At 45.0% G+C, this 27906-nt stretch overlaps 1 protein-coding gene across 2 annotated transcripts in view; it reads left to right on the top strand.

Annotated features, from left to right (window-relative positions):
- The window catches only part of TNKS (tankyrase), a 287444-nt gene that overhangs the window by 43147 nt on the left and 216391 nt on the right, over positions 1-27906 (top strand). For both annotated transcript variants that reach the window (XM_084626607.1, XM_084626606.1), the window contains exon 3: positions 8814-8909. In XM_084626607.1, coding sequence (XP_084482733.1) covers positions 8814-8909 — 96 coding nt within the window. The remainder of the gene's footprint in view (positions 1-8813; positions 8910-27906) is intronic.

Genomic DNA, 27906 nt, shown 5'->3' with positions numbered 1-27906 from the left:
AGTCCAGGAGAACTGGCTGTATTTTAAAGAAGCCTTATTGAGGAGGCAGGAACAAAACCTCCTGATGTGCAGAAAGAACAGCAAATATGTCAGGCAACCAGCTTGGTTTAACAGAGAAATCTTCAGTGAGCTTAAACACAAAAAAGAAGCTTACAAGAAGTGAAAACTTGGGCATATGACTAGGGAGGAGTATAAAAATATTGCTAGAGCATGCAGGGGTGTAATCAGGAAGGCCAAAGCACAATTGGAGTTGCAGCTAGCAAGGGGTGTGAAGGGTAACGAGAAGGGTTTCTACAGGTAAGGTAGCAACAAGAAGGTGATCAGGGAAAGTGTGGGACCCTTACTGGATGGGGGAGGCAACACAGTGACAGAGGATGTGGAAAAAGCTGAAGTACTGAATGCTTTTTTTGCCTCGGTCTTCACAGACAAGGTCAGCTCCCAGACTACTGCACTGGGCATCACAGCATGGGGACTGATGGGCTGGAGTTCCCTTAACTAGGATTCCAACTTTCTTGGCAGACTGAACCTGTTCCATTGCTATATGACATCAGTTCATGCTTTCTATATGCAGTATTTGATGGCATAGTTACTGCCAGTTCAGATTAATCCTTTTTCTGTAAACTAATAAGGCAGGTGCTGAGTAATGACCTCCCCCCTTCGCCCTTTAATGGGCTAAATTCTTGCTTTTCTCTCCATGGGCCAGTTTTACTTTCAGGCTTGGTAACCTGTCAATTCAGGATTAGTGTAGCTGAGACACAAAACAATGAATTTCAGGTAAGGGATCATCCTACTGGGAACAAAAAAGTATCAAAATTTCAATAGTTTTAAGTATAGAAATAGTGGAGGTAAAATACCTTTTAGTCTACATCAAAAGAGTGAATTCCATTTTGACTGCTGTGTAATTGTTTGGATGCTTTCAAATGCTGAGAGAAATGAGCTTTTAAATCTTCAGTTAAATATAGTTTGGGAATATGTGATGTTCACAGCTAATACCTAGATTTATGTGCTACCAGGTCCTGGGTTAACAAAGTACAGCATACCTTGTAGGTATTATAATCTAGAGAAAAGTAGTAGAGAGTAATTTTATACTGTGTTTCAAAATGAATTTGGCAAAAATGTCACCTTCTTCACAGCTAGATTGCATTTTGACAGTGCTGTTTCCCTGAGTCACCGTATTGCATTGGAGGGTAGGGGAGAAGACACCAATTCTAGTTTGCATGAGAGAGCTGAAATAGTCACTGGGCTGTAAAGTGATTTTAGTTTTTTGTAAAATCTCAATCTGTTATCTGTAAATGTGATTGATATGTTATAAAGCTGGAAGGGACCACTGTGATCATCTAGTTTGATCTCCTGTGTAACACAGACAATAGGAATTAATTGAGGGAAGTTCTATTTGAAGTAGAGCATGTCTTTTAGAAGAAAAATCTTATCTTAATGTAAAAATTGCCAGTGATGGCGAATTCACCACAACCTTTGGTAAGTTCTAATGGTTAATTACCCTCAGTGTTAAAGATTTGAATCTTATTTTCAGTCTGAATTTGCCTACCTTCAATTTCCAGCCATCAGAGCTTGTTATACCTTTGTCTGCTAAACTGAAGAACCCATTATCACATTTCTGTTCCCCATGTACAGACTTACAAAATGTGGCAAGTCACCGTTTAAGTTTCTCTCTGTTAAACTGAATAGATTGAGCTCCTGGAGCTAACAGTGTGATGTTGTGGTGAAAAAGACAAATATTCTGGGATTTATTAACAGATGTTCATATGTGAGACATGGAAGGTAATTGTTCTGCTATACTCAGTACTGGTGAGGCATTAACTGGAGTATGGTGTCCTGGTTTTGGGCACCACTCTCTAAGATGTGAACAAATTGGAGAGTCCAGAGGAGAGTGACAGTGAAGAAAGGCTTTGAACACGACCTATAGGGAGAGGTTGGAAAGAATTGGGCATGTTTATCCTAGAGAAGAGAAGACTTTGGGGGGTCAAATGGCATGGTAAGTTTTCAAATATGTAAAAGGCTGTTAACAAAGAGGACTGTGATCAGTTGTAGGTCCACCAAGTGTAGGACAAGAAGAAATCTGCTTAATTTGCAGCATGGGAGATTTAGGTTAGATATAAGGAAAAACTTTCTAAAACAGGCTACCTAGGGAGGTTGCAGAATCCCCGCCCTTGGAGGTTTTTAAGAACAGGTTAGACAAACACCTGCCAGGGATGGTCTTAGTCAGTGGTTCTCAACCCCAGTTAGCACACAGCCCATGTGACATCCTCAGGGCCATACAGTTAGTATATACATTGTGTAGATGCAGCCCACAACACACAGAGAGTGCATATGTGGCCCACAATGGTAAATAGGTTGAGAACCACTGGTCTAGGTATACTTAATCCTGCCTCAGTGCAGGGGAATGGACTAGATGACCTCCTAGTCCCTTCCAGACCTAAATTTACTATTGCTGCTTTATATTTAGCTGTTAATGATAGATATCACTTTAAAAAGTTCTTTTAATAAAATAATCTCTTTAATACAAGGCCTCATCCAATTAGAAACATTTTAAAGAAATAGGTTTAAATTGGTTTTTAGCATTAGGAATATTAAGCAAACAAAGATCAGTGGCTCAGATTCTCTGTATTGGATGAAATCAGAATATGTTGCAGTCCCTTTCCCAATCACAGTTAGAAATATATTCACAGTACTTGCTGTGGTTGCCATACTGTTTCCAAACCTCAGGGTGAAATTGGCCCAGATTATTAGGTTGATGTTTGTCTGCTGCTGGGGAAATATGGTGGCTAGAGAGAGATGTTTTGGGAGGGATGGGGTAGAGGGAAAGTACGATGAAAATAATTAAGGGAATGTCTACACAGCAAGAGAGACACCCATGGTAACGAATCTGAGCGCAGATCAACTTACTTGGGCTCCTGGGGCTTGTGTTGTGGAGCTAAAAAATAGCAGTGTGGACATTAGGCCTCGGGCTGGAGTCCAGGCTCTGAAACCCAGCGAGGGGGGGATGATCTGGAGTCTAGGCTCAACTATACTGCTATTTTTAGCACTGCAGCTTGAGCCTCCTGAACCAGAATCCATTGACCTGGGCTCTGAGATTCGCTACCAAGCCTTTTTCTCCCCCCCCCTCCTTTTTTTTTTCCTGTGTACCCTAAGAGAGAGAATCCCCTCCCTCCATTGCTCCCTCCTACCAAGGAAAAAACGGAGAGTAAACTAAAGGAGGTTGGTGATGGGAACGGGAAGGACATGAGGCATTGACCACAGATCAATACTAATGAAATTAAGATATTTGAAGAAGAGAAATGAACAAAATGAAAAGGAGCTAAAAGTGTATAATAGAAAAATATGCTGAAGACTGATTTAATTAAATCCGTTTTATGAACAACAAAACTAACTCATTTGGAATAAAATTCCTTTCATATGTATCCCAATTAAGGGAAAAAAATACTGTAATCTGAAAACCACATGAGCAATAACTTTAGGGACTTCGGTGTTCCTGGATCACAAGTGTCTTGCTAAACACTAACACTTTGTTGGCCAGTAGCCACTTCTGTACTTCCAGACATCACCTGGCTTAGACAAAATCCTCATGACAAATATTGGCTCTACATGCAGACAATAAGGACAATAAGAATTTATGCCCACGACGAGTAAATACCAGTTGCTCTCTCAGCTAGTATGCCCAGTGCACCAAACAATCACTTCTCTGATGGCCACATAGGTTTTTGCAGGATTGCGGAAATTCTTTGATAGCTAAGATAACCTTCTGAATGAGTCAGTGCTGTATTCCTGTACTGAGACTGCAAATAGCTCTGGGATGCTGTGAGTGATCCATTGTGTATAACTTCGTTCCGTTCCTGGCTGGGCCACAGACTTTCTCGGTGGTGCGGGGTGAGTCATTTAGATCAAAATTTCAGTTAACCACAGTCGGTTCCTTATTTCTGGTTGCTCAACTTGGAACATCTGGTGCCTGATTTGCAGAAGTGCTGATTGCTTGCAGCTGTAGCTGATGTAAATAGTAGTTGTGGATGCTCAGCAGTTCTGGACAGCAAGGCGGTGCATTCTGGTACAATGAGCATAGGGTTGGAATTCAGTTCACAATATGGCCATGGGCTCTTTTATTTCAGGCTGTGGGTTTTAAATAACTTTAGCTTCAATTTATAATAAAGTGTGAATGAAAACAGATTATTATTTTGATGAAAGTCTGTGTGTGGACAAGCCCATAGAGGTTCTCTTCCACTGAATTGGAAGACTACTTCCATTTTTGTTATCATAGAATCATAGAATATCAGGGTTGGAAGGGACCTCAGGAGGTCATCTAGTTCATCTAGCTCAAAGCAGGACCAGTCTACAACTAAATCATTCCAGCCAGGGCTTTGTCAAGCCTGACCTTAAAAACCTCAAAGGAAGGAGATTCCACCGCCTCCCTAGGTAATGCATTCCAGTGCTTCACCACCCTCCTAGTGAAAAAGTTTTCCTAATATCCGACCTAAACCTCCCCCACTGCAACTTGAGATCATTGCTCCTTGTTCTGTCATCTTCTACCACTGAGAACAGTCTAGATCCATCCTCTTTGGAACCCCCTTTCAGGTAGTTGAAAGCAGCTATCAAATCCCCTCTCATTCTTCTCTTCTGCAGACTAAACAATCCCAGTTCCTTCAGCTTCTCCTCATAAGTCATGTGTTCCAGTCCCCTAATAATTCTTGTTTCCCTCCGCTGGACGCTTTCCAATTTTTTCACATCCTTCTTGTAGTGTAGCGCCCAAAACTGGACACAGTACTCCAGATGAGTCCTCACCAATGTCGTATAGAGGGGAATGATCACGTCCCTCGATCTGCTGGCAATACTCTTACTTATACATCCCAAAATGCCATTGGCCTTCTTGGCAACAGGGGCACACTGTTGACTCACTGTGGTCTTGTAGTTACTCAGGAAAGCTTTCATTGAGTCTTGCCAGGGAAAATTTGGAAAGGTAAGAATACAGTATATTTAAATGTGAAATCATTTACTCACTATTTTTTAAAGGGAAGACAAATTTTTGACCGCAAAATGATCAAGTTCAGTCGTTTTGAAAATAACCATGCCAAGCGGCATTAGATCAAGTGGTGAGGCCATGTCTACACTTCCAAGCTTATAGGAGCACAGCTGTACTACTGTAAGAGTGCTCTTATAGCTACGCCATGCTGGTGGGAGAGAGTTCTTCTGTTGACATAATAAAACCAGCTTTATAAGCAGCGGTAGCTGTGTTAGCGGGAGAGCGTCTCCCACTGACATATAATTGTGCACACAAGCGCTTATGCTGGCAGAAGTTATGTGGCTCGGGCGTATGTTTTCTCACCCCTGAGTGACAGAAGTTTTGCTGACATAAGTGCTAGTGTAGACACGGCCTTATTTTCAGGGTTCATCCTGCTATATCAAGTTGGGAGTAGCCTGAAGCACTTAACAGCAGCTGTAATTCATGCTCTATGTAACTTTATAACTCTCATTTTTTTGGGGGGAGAAGGGAATCTGACCTTTGTTAACTATCTGTTGTACTGATTGCTGTAGTAACAAATGTAATTAAAACAATCTTATGTGTCATGTGAAGAAATGTGAGGCATCAGTGAAGACCAGCAATCTATATAAGTTAAGAATCATAATGATGGTGAATGCAGTTGAATTCCATGTAAAGCTTTTGGATAGTTAAGTTTACAGGATTTTGATTTTTCTCATCTTTTATATAAAGGATCAGTTAAAAGAAAACTGTTCTGTACTGGTTTTACAAAAGTTTGTGAAAAAGGCCTAATGGGTAAGTAATGGTATTGTTTATACCTGTTTATTTTGACTGCCAGACTTTAAAAAAAGTTTGAATTAAATACAAATTTGGAAGGGGATACTGTCTAGTGGTATTTCTGTATTGTGGAGCTACAAAATGGGATTTTCGCTCTGCAGTAATTCTGCATTATGATGCAGTCTTTAATTATGTGATTGCATACTAATTTTTCCCCCCACAGGACCCCTGCTTCATACAGTGCATAGGATGGGACCTGCTCTGGGAATGAATCAGCGTTGTGTAGTAAAAGAGGCAATTGTCTGTAGGACCCCTGCCTTGTGTTGCTGAAATTGGAAGGTGTGTGGTGAATGAGGTAGAAGAATACAGGAGGATTGTTTCATGATTAAGGCACCAGAGGGCAATAGGAAGCGTTTTGCCAGTGGGTTTCACAGATGTCTGGTGGCAGCGGAGCAGACTCAGAAATTTTGTATTCCATTTTAGGTTCCAGAGGGGAGAATAGGGAGTATACTCCAGTGGTCACAGACCCTTCTGCATTTGTCACCTCCGGCCTGTCTCTGTTCCAGTCTCCCAATCTAGTTAGTTCTAATCTCCATACACCCACCCCACCCTACCCCCGATGACTCCTCTCATCACACTTTTGGGGTATGTCTACACTGCCCATGTTACAGCACGGCTGCAGCAGTGCAGTGATGTGGGCAGTCTAGTCATACTTTATGGCCGGGGAAAGAGCTCTCCCGGCGATAAAAAAGTAACCACCCTGAACAAGCAGCGGTAGCTTTATCGCTGGGAGTGCTGTCTATACTAGCGCTTTTCAGTGCTAAAACTTTTGTCGCTAAGGGGTATGTGTTTTTTCACACCCTTGACCAACTAAAGTTTTAGCGCTGAAAGTGGCAGTGTAAACACAGCCCCACTCTCCTTTCGCAGCCAGCCCTTTTCTCCCACAGCAAACTCCCTGTTAGATTTCCACTTGCTTCCCTGCACCTGCCATCCCCAAACCCTGGCTTCTCTGGGGTCCTCATCCAGTCTTGGTTGTCTGTCCCTTCTAGCCCCTTTCCAATCTCTCTCCCTCTGCCCCAGCTCCTTGTCTTAGTCTTCCTGCCTAGCGAGTTCCAGTCCCCTGCCCCCAACCTTCTCATCTGATCTCTCTCTCCCCTTAGTATTCTACCCTCTGCTTCTCCCCTCCATCTCTCAGTCTCAATACCCTTTCCCTGGCTCCTTGTACCAATCTGCTCCCTTCCCTCGGTCCAGGTCTTGTCTCCTCTGCATCTGAGACAGGTTGCTTTTTTCCTCCATGATACCTGGGCATAGTAGAGGGAGCATTGACAGTGCAGACTGTCTCCCTTTCCTCATTTTTCTGCCTGGTGCCACCGGGATCAGCAGTTACAGGGAAACTCTAACAAAGTTTCTTCTGAGCATTTGCTAAGATTATTCAAAGGCTCATAATGTGGCCAAATTTTGAGTTTCCTGCCCAGAACAGCAAAAGGCACATCTCTGACACCAGAACCCATGTGCCCCCTGCCACATTTCAGGTCCCTGTTCTAAAGCATGAAAGTACTAGAGCTTTTCAACAAAACAGCTGTATGACTTTAACATGGGCAAAACAACATCTTTCTTCAGTCTTTTATTCTTTGAAACAAACTACTTTTGTTGAAACTTTCACCCAAAAATTAAGACTGAGGCAGAAGCCTGGCATAGGAAATTTCAGCCTAAATGATTAAAGTTTAGCAAAGTTATAAACAACTAAAACCACGGTTGTCTTATGGGAACATGTCAGACAGACTTCAGTGTAGGTGGTGCTCCTAGCTCAATCTGTAATAAAGCAGGTGTTTTCTTTGAAGAATCTCTCACTGGTTAGATATGATTATTACTGACTAGTTGGTTTTGTGCTGGATCACATTCTCTTTCTGGAATCCTGTCAGTTAAATGTTTGGGGTTTTATCAGTTGCAAGATGAAATACCTCCCAGTACTTTTTCATCATAAATCCATTGTAGTCTTGCAGCTTCACGGTGAGCATTGTTGCTTGAGCTGCCCCAAACACCTGCTTTTCTTCTTACCTATAGTGTTCTTGAGACTGATTCTGCACTGTCATGGACACTCTACTATCATTCACACCTGTGTAAAGTGGGTATAAAATGGTCATTCAGAATTGGTAGCATTTTACTTACTTTGTGCAGTATACAGGGCAGTGGACAATTGGTCTCCTGGTATTTAATATTTGATGTTGGTGCGTGGACTTCACTATTTGTCATCCCATTCTTTAGGAAATGTTTTGGTCTTGAAAGCAAAAGGCCTGAACTGTATTACTGTAGTTATTTTTGTTTAAGATTGCTTAAGTGTGGAATATCCATTTCCAGTTTCTTGCAAAGGCTCTTGTAGGATATTGCTACAGTGAATTACCACATACATGCCTATGGTTGTATACTGCTCTCTGCTTCAGATATTTTTATGTAATTGAATTTTTGTCTCAGTAGTTTCAGTAGAAAAAAATATTGTGGAGGGTAGTAACTTCTGAGCATCCAGATTGCAGGGTACCAGAATAGCACACATTACCCTACTTGTTACAAATTTTGGACACCGAGAGTATGTTGTGGTAAAGTTTCTCTGTAAATGGTGAGCCACTAAAAGACTTGAGCATTACTACTGTTCTGAGATAGAAGGATCTGGATATTCAGCAGTAAAAGGAGCAGCAGCAGCAGCAACAGCGGTAGTAAAGACAGAGCAGGTTCCACAGTTAGCATATTTCACAGTATGAGTCAATGTGAACACAGCTTCCCAGATAGCTGCCTGCAGGAGGGAATGAAAACTGTATATTGAAAAAATATTCAGGTTTCATGATTATGATGCTAAGTCATGTGATCTTTACTATACCTTAAGTTGCCAACTTAGCTTTACTCAAGAGAGGATCTTTTGCTGCAGTGTATTTAAAAAAAAACAGGGAAAATTGTGCAATGTGTGTTTATGCTTACACCATGCCGAGGAGACCCTTACCAGTAAATAATCTGTGTGTCCCTGAGGTAAGATATTGTTTCTGCTTTCCCTGCACAGTGCTGCTGCAGCACGGAGCTGATCCAAACATTCGGAACACTGATGGGAAATCAGCACTGGACCTGGCAGATCCTTCAGCAAAAGCTGTACTCACAGGTAAGAGTCATAAGTTTCTATTGAATTGTCTTCTATAGTTCATTGTGTATATACCTCTTCAGCATAGAAGGAGCAAAAATGTATGTGTCGTTATCAGGTTCCTTATTGAGTGGATATAACTGCCATTAATTGCCATGCTTCCAGAGGTTTGAATTGCTTATTTCACTTATTTGAGAGAATTATGTAATTAGAAAACATCATTCATTATTCACTGCATTTTTATCACTAGCCTTCATATGGGTTGAATTGCAGCCTGCATCCCCTGCCCAAAAAAAAAAGGTGTCAATTACTCAACAGTGAAGGTCTTAAAACAATCAAGGACGTTTGTATTACTGTAATAGTAGCTGTGATCAGAAAGGTAACCTGCTACCTTATAGCTTAAATCAATATTTGCTATGGATTTGTGTGCTGCTCTTCTTCCTCCTCATCATTAGCCATTTAGATATAAATGATGGGCGACACTGAATTCTGTGGGCTATTAACCTAACCATTAAAGAATACTTTGCACATTGTTTTTTACGAATGTAATGTTTTTATATACTTATATTTTTATATATAATATTCATTAATTACTTTAAAATATCAGTGACCATTAAAAATTAGTATCCTATGGAAGAGTTGTATGTCCAGAGTTCATATACGTTTTGTGCTGGTTTTGTTTTAAGTGATTTTTAGGAAATAGAGGTTAGAAGAAGATAAATGTGGCTATAAAAGCATATTAGGCTGGGGATTAGATTCAGCAGTTGACCCTCATTGTCAACAACTAGCTATTTTTTTCCCTAGTGTTTTATTTGTCTTTGCACTCTTCCCTCCTCTTTTGTATTGCCCAGTTAATGTGTAGTTGATCTGCTAATGCAAAACACATCTCTCCTTGTGCATGTTTATGTTTAGGAAGGGAGAATACAGCTCCCATCACATTCGGTCAGTAAACATTTCCCCCCTTTCTTTTTTCTCCCAGTACACTGTTATACATTATCTGATCTGAAGTGAACTGAGTGTGTTTGTGGAACAAAGCTCTTTAAACATGACTTAGTTTAATTACTGTGCCTCAAATTTAAAGAGACTCCTGTAGTGTTAACATTAATGATAACTGTGCTAGTCAGGTTAATCTGATTTTTGTCAGTTAATAAAAGGTAAGGTATTACAGACACTGCATGCAGATAGGATATATGTGGGAATCAAGGCAACTTTAAAATAAACTACCTAGGAAGGGATTAATGTGAATGGAAAATTTAATTACAAGCTACACTGAAAATTTTCCGCTTTGGGGCCACTGATTCATGCCATCTTTTCAGGCTCTCCCTAAGGCCAACCTCAGGTGTCAGCAATAAATTTAGGAAGAGCTTTTGCAAAGGTGACCTCACTATGACGTGCCCCATTATCCATTTTAAGTACATGGGGATCTTTTTGCAGATTTCAGTGGGCATTGGATCAAGCTCATGTGCCTTTGGAAAAAGAGAACAGTCTGTTGTAGCAAGTGTGTATGGGCTGGAAGTGGCCTTCTGGAAGGCTGTAGACTCTCCCTGCGGTAAGCATAGTTTGCTGTATGGAGCTTGCAATTGTTCTTCCTTATCTCCTAGCACAGGAGTGCCCAATTGTTGCAGTACTGAGGGATACCTTGACAAATTGATGGAAGCTAAAGGTCTGCACCGAAGCTGCATATAAACTTCAAATATAAATAGAACCAAATTTGCTTGTATTCTTCCTTTGTAGATTAATAAAATGAGTTTTTTTTTTTTTTTTTTTGTTTACTATCACTAGCAGTGAGAGCTTGAAGTTCCTCAGCTTTGTCCTGAAGGTGACCCTTGGCTACATTTTGGCCCTTCAGTTATATATTGTGCATCTGTGCCCTAGCTGTATACACTGGAAACACATCACCCTTCAGCTGGTATACAACAGAATTAATAGGTTTAAAAATGTTGTAGCTGGAATCCACCTAAATCAGAACTTCTTATTAATGACTGTTTTGTGGAGACTATTCATCTGCATATCTTCTCTGTTAAACTTCTGCTTTCCCATGTATTTCCAGTGTGCTACATCTTTAGGGGCTCTCCTCTGTTCACTGTCTTAAAGGGATTTGACAGAAAATTTTGGTGGCTCGAGCTTCACAATAGCCTTTGGCAGTAGTATTCTCTCTGAGATCAGATATAAATGTGTTAGAAGGTATTGTTTAGTGAGATGAGTACTAGATTACACTTCATTTACAGTATTTGTATGTTACATGGTGATATTTTTGGAGGTGCTCAATGTTTGATTAACATTGCTCCTGTTAAAGACAATGGTAAAACTCCTAACTTTAATGGGAGCAGAGTTGACTCAGGCTCGGTGTACAGTACGCGGTTATTTTGGAATTAGCCGAGTTAATTGGGGGGGAGGGATAGCTCAGTGGTTTGAGCATTGGCCTGCTAAACCCAGGGTTGTGAGTTCAAACCTTAGAATTATAGAATATCAGGGTTGGAAGGGACCTCAGGAGGTCATCTAGTCCAACCCCCTGCTCAAAGCAGGACCAATCCCCAACTAAATCATCCCGGCCAGGGCTTTGTCAAGCCTGACCTTAAAAATATCTAATGAAGGAGATTCCACCACCTCCCTAGGTAACGCATTCCAGTGTTTCATCACCCTCCTAGTGAAAAATTTTTCCTAATGTCCAACCTAAACCTCCCCCACTGCAATTTGAGACCATTACTCCTTGTTCTGTCATCTGCTACCACTGAGAACAGTCTAGATCCATCCTCTTTGGAACCCCCTTTCAGGTAGTTGAAAGCAGCTCTCAAATCCCCCCTCATTCTTCTCTTCCGTAGACTAAACAATCCCAGTTCCCTCAGCCTCTCCTCAGAAGTCATGTGTTCCAGTCCCCTAATCATTTTTGTTACCCTTCGCTGGACTCTTTCCAATTTTTCCACATCCTTCTTGTAGCGTGGGGCCCAAAACTGGACACAGTACTCCAGATGAGGCCTCACCAATGTCGAATAGAGGGGAATGATCACGTCCCTCGATCTGCTGGCAGTGCCCCTACTTATGCATCCCAAAATGCCCTTGGCCTTCTCGGCAACAAGGGCACACTGTTGACTCATATCAAGCTTCTCGTCCACTGTAACCCCTAGGTCCTTTTCTGCCGAACTGTTGCCGAGCCATTCGGTCCCTAGTCTGTAGCGGTGCATGGGATTCTTCCATCCTAAGTGCAGGACTCTGCACATGTCCTTGTTGAACCTCCTCAGATTTCTTTTGGCCCAATCCTCTAATTTGTCTAGCGCCCTCTATATCCTATCCCTACCCTCCAGCGTTTCTACCTCTCCTCCCATTTTAGTGTCATCTGCAAACTTGCTGAGGGTGCAATCCACACCATCCTCCAGATCATTTATGAAGATATTGAACAAAACCAGCCCGAGGACTGACCCTTGGGGCAGTCCACTTGATACCGGCTGCCAACTAAACATGGAGCCATTGATCACCTTGAGGGGGCCATTTAGGGATCTGGGGCAAAAACTGGGGATTGGTCCTGCTTTGAGCAGGGGGGTGGATTAGATGACCTCCTGAGGTCCCTTCCAACTCTGATATTCTATGATTCTATGAAGTAAAACGGATTCCGTCCACACGACCAAACCGGTTTTCAAAGGGCTCTTTAATCCAATTTCTGTACTCCACATCGGCAAGTGGAGTAGCACTAAAATCGAGATTGCAGTTCTAGGTTATGGGTACCGTGGATGCAATTCGACGTTATTGGCCTCCGGGAGCTATTCCAGAATGCTCCCTTGTGACCGCTCTGGAAAACACTCTCAACGCCGATGCACTAGCCAGGTGGGCAGTAAAAGCCCAGGGAACTTTTGAATTTCATTTCCTGTTTGGTCACCATCAGCACAGTCCACCATCACAAGAGACCACAAAGTCCTGGATTTGCAGACGAGCTCCAGCATGGTCCGAATGGGAGGTACTGCATCTCATTGCATGTTGGGGAGACAAATCTGTTATGGCAGAACTATGCTCCAGAAAAAGAAACGCAAATATGTGTGCTAAAGTCTCCAGGGCCATGACAGAAAGAGGCTACTCCAGGGACACAGAGCAGTGTTGTACAAAAATCAAGGAGCTCAGGCAAGCGAACCAAAAAGCCAGAGAGGCGAATGGGCACTCTGGGTCACAGCCCCATACATGCTGCTTCTGCCGTGACCTACATGCAATTATGTGGGGTGACGCCACCACTACCCCACCACTGTCCGTGGACGTCTGCAAGGGGGGAGTTGCATGGAGTGACGAGGATGAGTTATTGGAGGACGAAGAGGAGGACAGGGCACAGGCGGCAAGTGGGGAATCAGTTCCCCCCCCCCCCCCCAGCCAGGAACTATTCTTAATGCTGGAGCCAATAGCCTCCCCCCACTCCCAAGGCGGCCTCCTGGACCATGACCCTGGAGAAGGCACTTCTGGTGAGTACGAGTCTGATCGGAGCCTGGGGGTGGGGGAAAACCCAGCTGTGCTGGGCTGTTCGCGTTTAGTTTAAAGGGCTCATCCCTGCTCAGAGCCACATTGGAGCCACGCGGTGGGGGGAGGTGGCGTGTTGTGTAAAGCGATCATCCCAGAGAGCTTGCAGGCCCTCCTTTGATATGGCAAACCCACCAGGCATTGCTTGTTATGGGAAAAGGGGCCCGGCAGTTTGAAAGCATTGAAATGAATGCGGAAGAAGCAGAACCCTGTGTGCCCCTAGGGCTTACCATGTCTGCCTTCAAGCTGAATTCTGTTGCCCGGCCTGCTTACTCACACCAAAGTGTCAGGCACTTCAGCATAAGAGGCAAAATGTGACCTTGTACAGAAAGAACATGTGCTGTGTACTATGAATTGCTTGTTTCACTGAGAAAGAGTGTCCCCTTTGTTCTCTAAAATGTATCTTAAAATATTACCCTCCCTTTTTCTCCTCCCACAGGTGCAAATGTTACAACGCAGCTCCTATCTACTCTGTCCCAGAGGCTGGTCCAGATTAGAAGGCAGAAAAAACGAACTCGGGACGACATGTTCGTTGAGCTCATGCAGTCCTCCCGCACTGATAGGGCCCAGCTGAATGTGTGGAGGCAAACAATTGCAGAGTCCCATAAATCATTAAATGAACACGAAGAGAGGAGGGACGTGCGTAATGAGAGCAGGCAGGCAAGCCCACGGGGGAGCACACTGACATGCTCCACTGTATGGTGGATCTAATGCGGGAAAGACAGTAGACCACAGACTGCCACTGCAGCCCCTGTATAACTGCCCTCCCTCCTCCCCAAGTTCCGTAGCCTCCTCACCCAGATGCCCAAGAACACGGGGAGGGGGGGGAAGGGAGGCTGCAGGGACCCACACACTCAACCCCAGAGGATTGCACAACCAGCAGAAAGCTGGCATATCCAAAATTTTGATTTGCTTTCCGGACTTGTCCTTCCCTCCTCCTCCACCCCCCTGAACCCAATACCCCCCCTCCTTCCTGGTCTACCTTCTGATTTCTCTCAATGTGTTGTGCAACAAATAATAAAGAATGTTTTTTAAACAATTGTGACTATTTCTTTTCATATCTATAATATATATAAAATATGTATGAATGAAGGGGGCGGGTAACTTCAAGAGAAACCAGCTGTCACACCGTACCCTGGCCAGTGATGAAACTGGCTTTCAAAGCTTCTCTGATGCGCAGCACGCGCTGCTGCGCTCTTCTAATCGCCCTGTTGTCTGGCTGTGTGAAATTGGCTGCCAGGCGAGTTTCCTCAACCTTCCACCCTACCGTTCGCATCTCCCCCTTACTCTCTCAGAGATTGTGGCGCACACAACAAGCAGCAATTACAATTGGCGTATTGGTTGTGCTGAGATCTAACTGAGTCAGTAAACAGCGCCAGTGCACTTCCAAATGTCCAAAAGCAGTTTTACCACCATTCTGCACTTGCTCAGCCTATAGTTGAACTGCTCCTTACTACTGTCCAGGGTTCCTGTATATGATTTTATGAGCCTGGCATTAAGGGGTAGGCTGGGTCCCTGAGGATAACTATTGGCATTTCAACATCCCCAACAGTAATTTTCTGGTGGGGAAGTCCCTTCCTGCAGCTGTTCAAAGAGACCAGAGTTCCTGAAGATGCGAGCATCCTGTACCTTTCCCGGCCATCCAACGTTGATGTCAGTGAAACGTCCCTTGTGATCCACCAGTGCTTGCAGCACCATTGAAAAGTACCCCTTGCAGTTTACATACTGGGCGCGCTGGTGTTCCGGGGTCAAGATAGGGATATGCGTTCCATCTATTGCCCTGCTGCAGTTAGGGAACCCCAGCGCATTAAAGCCATCCACAATGGTCTGCACATTTCCCAAAGTCACTACCCTTGATAGAAGCTGGTCAATGATTGCGTTGGCTACTTGCATCACAGCAGCCCTCACAGTAGATTTGCCCACTCCTGACTGATGGGTAGCTGTCGGGCGTTGCAAGCTTCCACAGGGCTTTCGCCACTCCTTCTCAACTGTGAGGGCTGCTCTCATTTTGGTGTCTTTGCGCTTCAGGGCAGGGGACAGAAGTCACAAAGTTCCATGAAAGTGGCCCTACTCATACTAAAGTTTCTCAGCCACTAGGAATCATCCCATACCCGCAACACTGTGCGGTCCCACCAGTCTGTGCTTGTTTCCTGGGTCCAGAATCAGCATTCCACGGCATGAACCTGGCCCAACGCCACCATGATCTCCCAATCACCACATGCCGTGCTTCTAGGAACGTCTGTGTCCATGTCTTACATCAGTATAGTAATCGCGCTGTCGTCACTTCCTTGCCCGGTTTTGCATGTACTGCATCTATTGCTGGATAATGTGCGAGGTATTTACAATGGTCAGAACTGCAGCAGAGATCTGCTATGGCGCCTGCATGGGTAATCCTGGACAAATGGCGTGAAAAGTAGGAGAGCAGAGTGGCAGTAGAAGAGGTGCTGTTCGGTTCACGATAGCCGAAAAAAGGCGGGAAATGGCTGTCTTCTGTAGCTTTCATGGAGGCGGGAGCCCAGGACAGACACCGAGCTTCTCCATGTTAGCATGGCAAGAGCGGGAGAGCAGAGTTGGTGGCGGAAGCTGTGCTGCTTGGTTCATGATGGCTGAGCAGAGTTGGCAGCGGAAGTGGTCGATGAGGAAGAGAGAGTGTAGATACTTAGAGATTGCATAGAAAGATGAGAGGAAATGCGAGGTGGATTCGTAGTACCAGATTCATAGATTCATAGATATTTAGGTCAGAAGGGACCATTATGATCATCTAGTCTGACCTCCTGCACAATGCAGGCCACAGAATTTCACCCACCACTCCTAAAAAAGACCTCACACCTATATCTGTGCTATTGAAGTCCTCAAATTGTAGTTTGAAGACCTCAAGGAGCAGAGAATCCTCCAGCAAGTGACCCGTGCCCCATGCTACAGAGGAAGGCGAAAAACCTCCAGGGCCTTCCAATCTGCCCTGGAGGAAAATTCCTTCCCGACCCCAAATATGGCGATCAGCTAAACCCTGAGCATATGGGCAAGATTCATCAGCCAGATACTACAGAAAATTCTTTCCCGGGTAACTTGGATCTTACCCCATCTAAAAACCCATCACAGGCCATTGGGCCTATTTACCATGAATATTTAATTACCAAAACCATGTTATCCCATCATACCATCTCCTCCATAAACTTACCGAGTTTAATCTTAAAGCAAGATAGATCTTTTGCCCCCACTACTTCCCTCGGAAGGCTATTCCAAAACTTCACTCCTCTGATGGTTAGAAACCTTCGTCTAATTTCTAATCTAAATTTCCTAGTGGCCAGTTTATATCCATTTGTTCTTGTGTCCACATTGGTATTGAGTTTAAATAATTCCTCTCCCTCTCTGGTATTTATCCCTCTGATATATTTATAGAGAGCAATCATATCTCCCCTCAACCTTCTTTTAGTTAGGCTAAACAAGCCAAGCTCCCTGAGTCTCCTTTCATAAGACAAATTTTCCATTCCTCGGATCATCCTAGTAGCCCTTCTCTGTACCTGTTCCAGTTTGAATTCATCCTTCTTAAACATGGGAGACCAGAACTGCACACAGTATTCCAGGTGAGGTCTCACCAGTGCCTTATATAACGGTACTAAAACCTCCTTATCCCTACTGGAAATACCTCTCCTGATGCATCCCAAGACGACATTAGCTTTTTTCACAGCCATATCACATTGGCAGCTCATAGTCAACCTATGATCAACCAATACTCCAAGGTCCTTTTCCTCCTCCGTTACTTCTAGTTGATGCGTCCCTAGCTTATAACTAAAATTCTTGTTATTAATCCCTAAATGCATGACCTTACACTTCTCACTATTAAATTTCATCCTATTCCTATTACTCCAGTTTACAAGGTCATCCAGATCCTCCTGTAGGGTATCCCTGTCCTTCTCTAAATTAGCAATACCTCCCAGCTTTGTATCATCTGCAAACTTTATTAGCACACTCCCACTTTTTGTGCCCAGGTCAGTAATAAAAAGATTAAATAAGATTGGTCCCAAAACTGATCCTTGAGGAACTCCACTGGTAACCTCCCTCCAACTTGACAGTTCACCTTTCAGTAGAACCCGTTGTAGTCTCCCCTTTAACCAATTCCCTATCCACCTTTCAATTTTCCTATTGATGCCCATCTTATCCAATTTAACTAATAATTCCCCATGTGGCACAGTATCAAACGCCTTACTAAAATCTAAATAAATTAGATCCACTGCGTTTCCTTTATCTAAAAAATCTGTTACTCTCTCAAAGAAGGAAAGGAGAGAAGCGGTGCACCATGGTGCACCATACTGCACCATCTGCCGAAAGCAGTATGGCGTCTGCACGCCAAAAAGGCACAAAACAATTGTCTGCCGTAGCTTTCATGGAGGGAGGAGCGACTGATGACACACACCCAGAAACACCTGCAAGAATGTTTTTACCCCATCATGCACTGGGAGCTTAACCCAGAATTCCAGTGGGCGGCAGGAACTGTGGGATAGCTACCCACAGTGCACCGCTCTGACATTCGATGCTAGCCTCAGTACTGTGGACGCACTCTGCCAAATTCACGTGTTTTAGTGGGGACACACAAGACCGAATGTATAAAATCGCTTTCAAAAATTCAAATAGAATAATTTCATACTGTAGACATACCCTAATGCCAAGTGTATTGGAAAACTCATCCAAACCTTCATTATGCTTGTACCTTTAGAGCACTCACTTATTCAAGCAATGTTGATTTATTGCTGTTATTCATGTAGGGTTTAAGTGTCCATGTGTGTAAAATGGTCACTGCTGCATAGCTTGAGAGACTGAGATTCCTCTTACAAACTCATTTATTTACCCAATGAATTTTGTGCATTGATACATGCTTTGGGAGTAAATTTTAGTGGTGAACTTTTTGTGAACTACAAATTAAAGAGAAAAAGTGAATAGAGAAGTCATCAATACACTGGCTAAGTCATAAAAGAAATACTTCAGACAGATTTATGAAAAGAAAAAACTCCCATTAGCTCAATAATGGGAGTTTCATACTTTCTTTCCATGTAGATTGCATTTCCAGCAATATTAAGCACAGTGGCGGCAATTGTCGAAGCCACAGTGATTCCATTTTCTTCATCTTCCAGACTAGGAAAATGTATTTACCACCCCGTCTCTCAGTCTGGGGGAAGGGTATGTAATGCAAGGCTTTCAGGGAAGACTTCCAGCTTCTCTTCTAATACATTTTCTTAAAATGTGTACAAAGAAGACACAATGCAAATGAGGGACCAATTTTATGATGGAAATGGCATTCTAAAGTTTGCTCTAAAATTGAAACTGAGTCTAAAACAGTTTAATTTCTCTAACGTCAGTTAAGTAAACACCCAGATTCGGCTCCTGAAAATAATTGTATATCCATCCAGAGGATGGAAATTGTGTTCTGATACCTACACTCAGAAACAAGCTTCCCTTCCTTCTGCAAGTAACCAAGTCATCCCTGGAGTGACACAAGCATTTCATGCCAGTGGTTAATTATCTCAATTTTTTAAAATTCCTCTGCCTTTCTTAGCAAAATATAGCCATCTCTAACGGTTTCTCCAAGCTGACTGAAGAAGGGTTTTTATCATTGTGATGGGGTGTACGTGCCTTGCACCAGTCACAAAAAGGTTAACTGTGCTTTGCAGGCTGAGGAAATCCCAAGCTTCTGACTCTGCTGAGCATGCTCAGCCTGGAGGCAAAGTGTAAAAGGAAGCAGCCCAGCTCAGCCTGGGCAGGCAGCTGAAGTGGGAGGATGTAGACTGCAGGCTCTCTCCAGGGAGCTACTGCAGGCCCTGATTACAGAGCTATGGCACACAGAGGTCTAGGCAGACTCCAGGCTGCCTGATGAGCCCGGAAAAGGGACTGTGCCGGCAGGACCTATGCCACTTGAGGACCCCAGAGACCCTGGGGAACCGTGGAGCATCGCCGAGGAAGAAAGGGTAGGAAGCAGCCCAGGGGATTTAGACATTTCCCAGTGAGTGAACTGGAGAGCCAGACAGCTTATCACGGGAGGATCCCCACTGACTTGGTGGTGAGCACCCGCACCATTGCCAGGTCCCTGGGCTGGGACTCGCAGGAGCAGGGAGGGCCCGAGTCCCCCTACCCTGGGTGCCACACACCCCTAAGTGGCGTCCCACTTCCCCATCGGGCCAATGAGCCATGCAATCCCACAGAGGTGGGTTACTTTAATGACTCAGGCCATTAGGCCACGCTGCCCTGCTGGAAGGACTGCTTATTGTCACTGGCCATTGGGCCTCACTGCCTTGAGCAGAAAGGCTGCTTTACTGACTCTGGCCATCAGGCCATGCTGCCCTGAGTGGAAGGGCTGCTTCATTGACTCTGGCCACTAGGCTGCACTACCATGTTTTATAGTTAGGGCCATGAACACAGGACCTAACTGGCTGCTATGCAGTTTTTTCCCCTTCTTCTCACCATATGAGACCCGGCACCCAGGACGGCATGTACCTACCCTGCAACAAACATCTTCCTTTTGGGCTAAAATTTCTGTATTGTCTTTACACCAGTTTTGCTATAAAAATGAAATACCCATGTCTAAAGAACTGGTAAAGTTATACACATCCTGCAGTCTTTTAAAGAAGCTTTCTAGTTACCTCTTCCTTAAATTGCTAACCTGTTTTTAGATTAACTCTTTGGGATAGGGACTGACTTTTAATCAGTGTTTGTACAGTTCCTAGCACAATGGGCCTTAATAATGAATGGAACTTCTGGGAGATGTATTGCAATACAAGTCCAATAAGTAACAGCCTCTAATTATTGCATTGTTTTACCTATTTCCATTTTAAATGTTAATGTTTTTATTTCTCTTGTATGCGGTCATATAATTAACTGAGAAAATTCACTATTCATTTTAAAGTTGCTCGTGTAATGAGCTTCACTTCTCCTACTCTACTGCTTGCTATTCTGAGTTGCTTCTTACATATGAATTGCCCATCAGTGCATTTGTGCAACTTCCAAAGCTATTAATGGGAGTTAAATACGCAGTGAGTGGAAAGTGTGCTCTTTGATAGGTGAGGGTTCCCCTAGAAATGAAAAGCCCGAACCTGAATACCTTAGACCCTTTCCCCAGATAAAAGGAATATTAGGGAAAACTAATTTAATGTTCATGAGCTGAATCCACTTTCCAAGTTAGAACAAGGACCGTGATCTTCCTACTTATTATGGAAATAAAAATACCACTTTTTTTAAAAAAGAAAAGCATTACTCAAATCATATATTCAGCTTTTCTCACCCTCACCTATTTTTAAAAAAGATGTTATGTTAGGGATAGGTAGATTTGTAGTGGTGAAGCTGGGCTAACACTACAAAAAAGTGTTAATGAGAATTTATATGAATAAGCCTTTAGTTTATTTTGGCGTTTGATTCCTTTTTGTTAGTTTTCTGTGAACACTCATAGGAGTGACTTTTTGTTTTTTGTTTCAAAGAATGGACATAAATCTTCATATGAAGAGTCACACCAAGTGTTTGTGCAGCCATTCTGAAATCTTCTTTGAGTCTTTTATTTATAAATGTTTGTCAGTCACTCGGAGCAGAAACAATGACATGTGACGTGTTACCTTCTTAGTGTAAACAAGTAGTTCACACACAGCCTATAGGCTGAGATATGTTTACATAAAATGTACACATTTGTACACAGAAATCCCATCAATGGATAATTTACTATTAGAAAAAAAGGCAAAATCTGCTGGATATTTTACTGCAAATTTACTGAGGCTTGGAGAGTAGGAGAAAGGACTTTGTGCACAACCTAACTGACTTTCATTTTAAGTAACAAGCTTCAGGAGGAGGGGATACATTTTCATTTCTTCTTAGAGTGCTTGCTCATGTCCATTCCATGTTAGGTGCCTGCATGCCATGTGCACCGTTGCCAGAGATTTTTTCTCTCTGTGGTATCCATCAGGCTGGCTCTAGTGCCCTCTGGTGCCGTACGCTCATGCGCTAGTTTAAGGAGCCTGACTGGCCCCCCCATCCTCTCAGTTCTTTCTTATCTCCCGTGACAGACTCTGGAACAACTTCTCTTGTTTCGGCAAGGTGTTCAGTCAGTGGTTCTGTAGAGGATGCTTGCTGGAACCGAGCAAGGACAAGCAAAGGAAGTGCTGTGGAGTGCGACCTGCATTGGGCCCCTCCTCTAGCCCCGCTCCATAAATGTAACTGTTGACTCTACCCTGCTTGTAGCTGCCCTTGAGTCCAGTGCAGGACCATCCATTGACAGCGGGGGGACATTGTGGCACCACCGGGAGTGCGGTACCGTCCACTCTAGAGGCCTTTCCGGCGGCCAGCGACCTGATTACTCTCCCAGCACCGCTGACCCTGCTGGGACAAGTCCTGACACCAGTGAGATAGTCAAGCAGAAGGGATCATGTTATCCTGAGCTCTTATCTGGCACCAGGTCCTCTGGTACCAACCAGAGGGAAACTGGCCCTGTTGATGTTGACGAAAACTTCCGCTGTCCAGCACCAATCCCCGCACCCTTGGCACCAGCTGGCAGCAGCGAAGGGTACTGTCCCTCATGGTCTCCTCAAGTTGACTTGTCCTTGGAATTGGAGGTGGAGCCCTGCACCCAATCAAGGGCCTGTGACCAGTACCTGACCTACCTCCTAACGGATCTTAATGTGGTTGCCACTGCTGCCCCACCCCCCCTCCCCCAGAGCCTGGCCCGGAGGACAATGGCTGATGCAGGTCCAATGGTGGTTTTGGAATCCATGGGTTTTCCACTGGGACTGCCTTCCAGCCATTCATACTCTGGTGTCCGAGAGAAGGGCTCCTCCCCCATACCATCCAGCACCCGACCTGGACTCCAGGAATGAGTCCGGTACCGACTTAGGCCTGTGTGACGTGGTTGGTGCAGAAGAAGAGGAAGGCCTCCTGCCGCTGCAGGCTGCCTCCTCCTAAGAGGAAGCTGTCTTGGGACCGAGCAGCTCGGTGCAGCAGAACAATTTTAGAGCCCGCTAGAAGGGTTACTTCTAACCTGGGGCTAGAGGTGTAGGTGCTTAGAGTCCTCACACAGCCTGATTGACATTTCGGCTGCGGCGGCACTGTCAAAGGTGGCCATACCACTCAAAAAGAGTTGAGAAGTAGTACTGTGTTCCTGCCAAGAGGTATCAATACCTGTATTTCCACCCCTCTCCCAATGAAAGAGATAGGCAAGGCGGCCAATGAAAGAGACAAGCAAGGGCTGCAAGGCATGACCCCGAAGCAAAAGAACTCAAAAAAGCTAGACCTGTTTGGTAGAAATATTTATTCTACTGGTGGGTTACAGCTTCGCATCTCCAACCAGCAGGCCTTGCTTGGGAGGTATGATTATAACATCTGGGACTTCATGACAAAGTTTAAGGACTCTTTACTACAGGAGTCCAGGCAAGAGTCCCTTCTGATGGAGGAAGGGAAGACCATAGCCATGTCCTCCTTCCAGGCAGCTGTAGACACAGCTGACACGGTGGCCGGAAAAATGGCATCGGCTGTGGTCATGAGAAAGATGTTTGGCTCTAGTCCTTGGGGCTGTCTCCAGAGGTTCAGCAGTCCATCCAAGATCTTACCTTTGAGGAAACCTCCCTCTTTTCTGAGCAGATGGATTCAAAACTCCATGGTCTGAAAGATTCCAGGGCTACCATCAGATACCTGGGCATTTATTTCCCGGCACCTTCAAGGAAATATTTCAGACCTCAGAAGCCAGCCTTCTTCTTAGCTCTTCCAACTCGCCAAGACCTGTTTAAAAAATGGAGCAGGGGTTATAAGTGTAGACAACTGCCCCCCCCCTCCACCTCAACCACACTACTGGGATTGCACAGATATACGGGAGTCCCCCAGCAGAGCTTTTTGAAGTGGCACCTGAGGGCATTATATCAGTTCCCATACTGGATCCTGCCCCCCCCCCCCCCTTTGTTTTTAGGCCAACTCTTCTACTTCAGCCTGGTGTGGTTCTTCATCACCTTTAGTTTTCTCTCTCCCCTCCACCCCGGCCCATCCCTCTTCAGGGACCCTTCTCATGAGCAACTTCTAGCCCAGGAGATGCAAGCCCTCCTGAAGGTAGAGGCCGCGGAGGAGGTGCCTCAGAACCTGAAAGGGAAAGGATTTTACTCCCGCTGTCTCCTAATCCTGAAGGCCAAAGAGGGTTTTTGACCGATCCTAGACTTGCGTCTCCTCAACTGTTATCTCAAGAAGATGAGGTTCTGCATGGTGTCTCTGGCCTCTATTATTCCCTCCCTGGATCCAGGGGACTGGTATGCTGCCCTTGACTACCTTCTGTGCCCTGGGCCTATTGATAAACGAGAAAAAGTAGACTCTCGTCCCTATCCAGAGGATAGAGTTTATCGGGGGAAGTGCTTGATTCTACCCAGAGTCTCCGTTCCAGACAATGTCGGCGCTGATATCCAAGGTCAAGGCCCACCTGGTCACGACAGCCTGTTTTTGCCTCAGACTCTTGAGTTACATGGCCGCATGTGCTTATGTGGTATGGCGCGCAAGACTATGCCTCAGACTCCTCTAAGCTAGGCTGTCCTCGGTGTATTCATCAAACAGTCATCACTTGGACTCGGTGCTTACAGTCCCGACCCGGTCTCCCTCTACTGGTGAAGGATCCCCGATCAGTGGGTGCAGGCGTTCCCTTCATCACTCCCCACCCACACACACCTTCAGTATTCCTCATTTTGGACTCGTCCAACCTATTTTGGGGGACTCACCTTGAGCACCTCAGGACTCTGGGCCTGTGATCCCAGGAAGAGCTGTCTTTGCACATAAACATCAGAGTTCAGAGTGGTCTGCTTAACATGCCAGGTGTTCCTACTCCAGATCACGGTCAAAGTTGTATGAGTGCTCATGGACAAATCGGCAGCCATGTTTTACATTAACAGACAAGGAGGAGTGCATTCATTTACCCAGTGTCAGGAGGCCATTTGCCTGTGGGACTTCTGAGTGAAACACTCTATCCACCTTGAAGCTTCCCACATCCCAGAAGCCCAGAACACTTTGGCAGATCACCTCAACAGGTCTTTCTCTTCTCACCACAAGTGGTCCCTTCATCCAGAAGTAACCAGAACCATCTCCCAGAGGTGGGGATTTTCCCATGTAGACCTGTTTGCACCCAAGCAGAATAGGAAATGTCAGCAGTTTTGATCGCTGTGCGGCCGCAGTCCGGGCTCCCTCTCAGACGCCGTTCTACTCCTGTTGCCAAAACTCATGTTCTACATGTTTCCCCCCATTCCTCTGAAAGAAAAGGAGTACTTGTGGCGCCTTAGAGACTAACCAATTTATTTGAGCATGAGCTTTCGTGAGCTACAGCTCACTTCATCGGAGCTGTATGTATATATGGAGCTGTAGCTCATGCTCAAATAAATTGGTTAGTCTCTAAGATGCCAAAGCAGGACCCAATCCCCAACTAAATCATCCCAGCCTGGGCTTTGTCAAGCCTGACCTTAAAAATATCGAAGGAAGGAGATTGCACCACCTCCTTAGGTAACATATTCCAGTGTTTCATCACCCTCCTAGTGAAAAAGTTTTTCCTAATATCCAACCTAAACCTCCCCCACTGCAACGTGAGACCATTACTCCTTGTCCTGTCCTCTTCTACCACTGAGAACACTCTAGATCCATCCTCTTTGGAACCCCCTTTCAGATAGTTGAAAGCAGCTATCAAACCCCCCCCCCATTCTTCTCTTCTGCAGACTAAACAATCCCAGTTCCCTCAGCCTCTCCTCAGAAGTCATATGTTCCGGGTCCCTAATCATGTTTGTTGCCCTCCGCTGGACTCTTTCCAGTTTTTCCACATCCTTCTTGTAGGGTGGGGCCCAAAACTGGACACAGTACTCCAGATGAGGCCTCACCAATGTTGAATAGAGGGGAACGATCACGTCCCTCGATCTGCTGGCAATGCCTCTACCTATATATCCCAAAATACCATTGGCCTTCTTGGCAACAAGGGCACACTGTTGACTCATATCCAGCTTCTCGTCCACTGTAACCCCTCGGTCCTTTTTTGCTGTACTGTTGCCGAGCCATTTGGTCCCTAGTCTGTAGCGGTGCATGGGATTCTTCCATCCTAAGTGCAGGACTCTGCACTTGTCCTTGTTGAACCTCATCAGATTTCTTTTGGCCCAATCGTCTAGTTTGTCTAGGTCCCTCTGTATCCTATCCCTACCCTCCAGCGTATCTACCTCTCCTCCCAGTTTAGTGTCTGGGTTGATCTGGGTTGAATCTGATGGAGCTGGCCTACTCAGAACAAGTCCACGGGGTCTTGTTAGGTGGTAGGAAACCAACTACTAGAGCAACTTATCTAGCCAAGTAGAAGCATTTCTCGGTGTGGTCTTCCCAACAAGGCCTCTCATCAGCCCTTCAGTTTGTGCTGGAATACCTGCTGCATCTGAAACAACAGGGACTAGCCACTTCATAGATTTAAGATGCATCTATCAGCAATCTCAGCTTTCTAATCTTCGGTGGAGAGTCGATTGGTTTTCTCACATGAGATGTCCATTCGCTTCCTTAAGAGATTAGAGAGGCTTTACCATCAAATTCATAAATGCATTGCACCACGGGACCTAAACCTGGTCGTGTCAAAACTCAGACTCTCTCTTTGAGCCACTGGCATCGTGCCCTCTGTCATCTCCCTCCTGGAAGGGTTGCCTTTCTGGTAGCGATTACCTTGATCAGGAGGGTCTCGGAGATCAAGGCTCATATATGGTGTTCTTTAAGGACAAGGTTCAACTGCGCTCCCACCCAGCATTCTTCCCAAAGGTGGTCTTGCAGTTTCATAGTAATCAGGCTATTTTCCTCCCGGTTTTCTTCCAAAAACCACACAAGAATACAGAGGAGCATTGTCTACACATGCTGGATGTTTGATGTGACCTGGCCTTCTACATTGAAAGAACCAAGCCATTCCATAAGTCCACACAGCTCTTTGTGTCAGTAGCAAACCAGTAGGCCTCAGCTCAGAGAATTTCCTCCTGGATCTCTTCCTACATTCATGCTATGAGCAGGCAGGTTCCCCACTGCCTACCATCTTGGCAGCCCATTTGATGAGAGCTCAGGCTTCATCAGCAATGTTTCTGGACCAGGTCCCGATTCGAGATATCTGCAGAGCAATGACCTGGTCATTGATACTACTCTTTTCTTCCACTGTGCCATCACCCAGCAGGCTAGGGATTATGCGAAGTTCGGTAGAGCAGTATTTCAATTCACATGTCCATGATCTCCAAGCCCATCTCTTTAGGTACTACTTGGGAGTCACCTAATGTGGAAGAAGAAAAAACAGCTACTAACCTTTCTATAACTGTTGTTCTTTGAGATGCATTGCTCATGTCCATTCCACGACCCACCCTCCTGTCCCTCTGTCAGAGTTAGCTGGCAAGAAGGAACTGAGAGGGTGTGGAGCTGTGTAGCGGGGTGGTTACCCACTCCTGCCCTTTGGGGCTTAAAACAGCCCTTGGAGAGGGCTGGGGCTGTGGGCTAGAAGCTGGGCTGGTTGGGGAAGTAGCCGCATCTGGGCCATGCCCCAATCAGGGCTCAGCTGGCCCTTATAAAGGATGGGAGCCAGAAGCTCTGTCAGACATGGGTATAGTGGATGAGGGTTCCCTGGGGTGGGGAGACCCAGGGAGTGGGGGTACTGCCAGGGGGGCAGCACCCAAGGCAAGGGCACCGGGTCTGGGATGGACACAGGGGCTAGTAGTAAGGCAGATCACCGGCCTGCGGAGGATGCTCTGGGCAGGAAATTGAGCTAATTTCAAAGAATGACCAGCAGGAGGCGCTGCGGGGTGAGTTAGAACACTTACAGGCTGGCTGGGCCCCTTATACTGCTGCATGAGCAGATGGCAGAAGAGGGCGCTAGAGCCAGCCCGATGGATACCACTGAGGGAGAAATCTCCGGTGATGGTGCATGTATTATTTAGCTTATGTTTATAAGAGTTAAAACTTTGCATAAAGGTTGATCAGGTATTATATGTTCTGTCAGTCCCATCTGGTGTGCATTCTGAGTGTATGTTAAATTGGCAAATAGATTCTTTGGTATAATGGAGCCATGCAAAGCACAGCTTTTGATATAGTGAGTGTTCGTTCATATCCATTAGTTACAATAGCACCAGAGCTTTGTAAGTGTCTTACTTTATTCTTTCGATGTGTCGAAAGAATAGTAAATATGGCAGGTGACCAGCTTGGCTTAACGGTGAAATCCTAGCGGATCTTAAACATAAAAAAGAAGCTTACAAGAAGTGGAAGGTTGGACATATGACCAGGGAAGAGTATAAAAATATTGCTCGGGCATGTAGGAATGAAATCAGGAGGGCCAAATCGCACCTGGAGCTGCAGCTAGCGAGAGATGTCAAGAGTAACAAGAAGGGTTTCTTCAGCTATGTTGGCAACAAGAAGAAAGCCAAGGAAAGTGTGGGCCCCTTAATGAATGAGGGAGGCAACCTAGTGACAGAGGATGTGGAAAAAGCTAATGTACTCAATGCTTTTTTTGCCTCTGTCTTCACGAACAAGGTCAGCTCCCAGACTGCTG

Source organism: Lepidochelys olivacea (assembly GCF_965140295.1).
Source record: "Lepidochelys olivacea isolate rLepOli2 genome assembly, chromosome: 4".
Lineage (NCBI taxonomy): Eukaryota > Metazoa > Chordata > Testudines > Cheloniidae > Lepidochelys > Lepidochelys olivacea.
The sequence above is the reverse complement of the archived record's forward strand: the minus strand, read 5'-3'. Positions and strand labels throughout refer to the sequence as shown.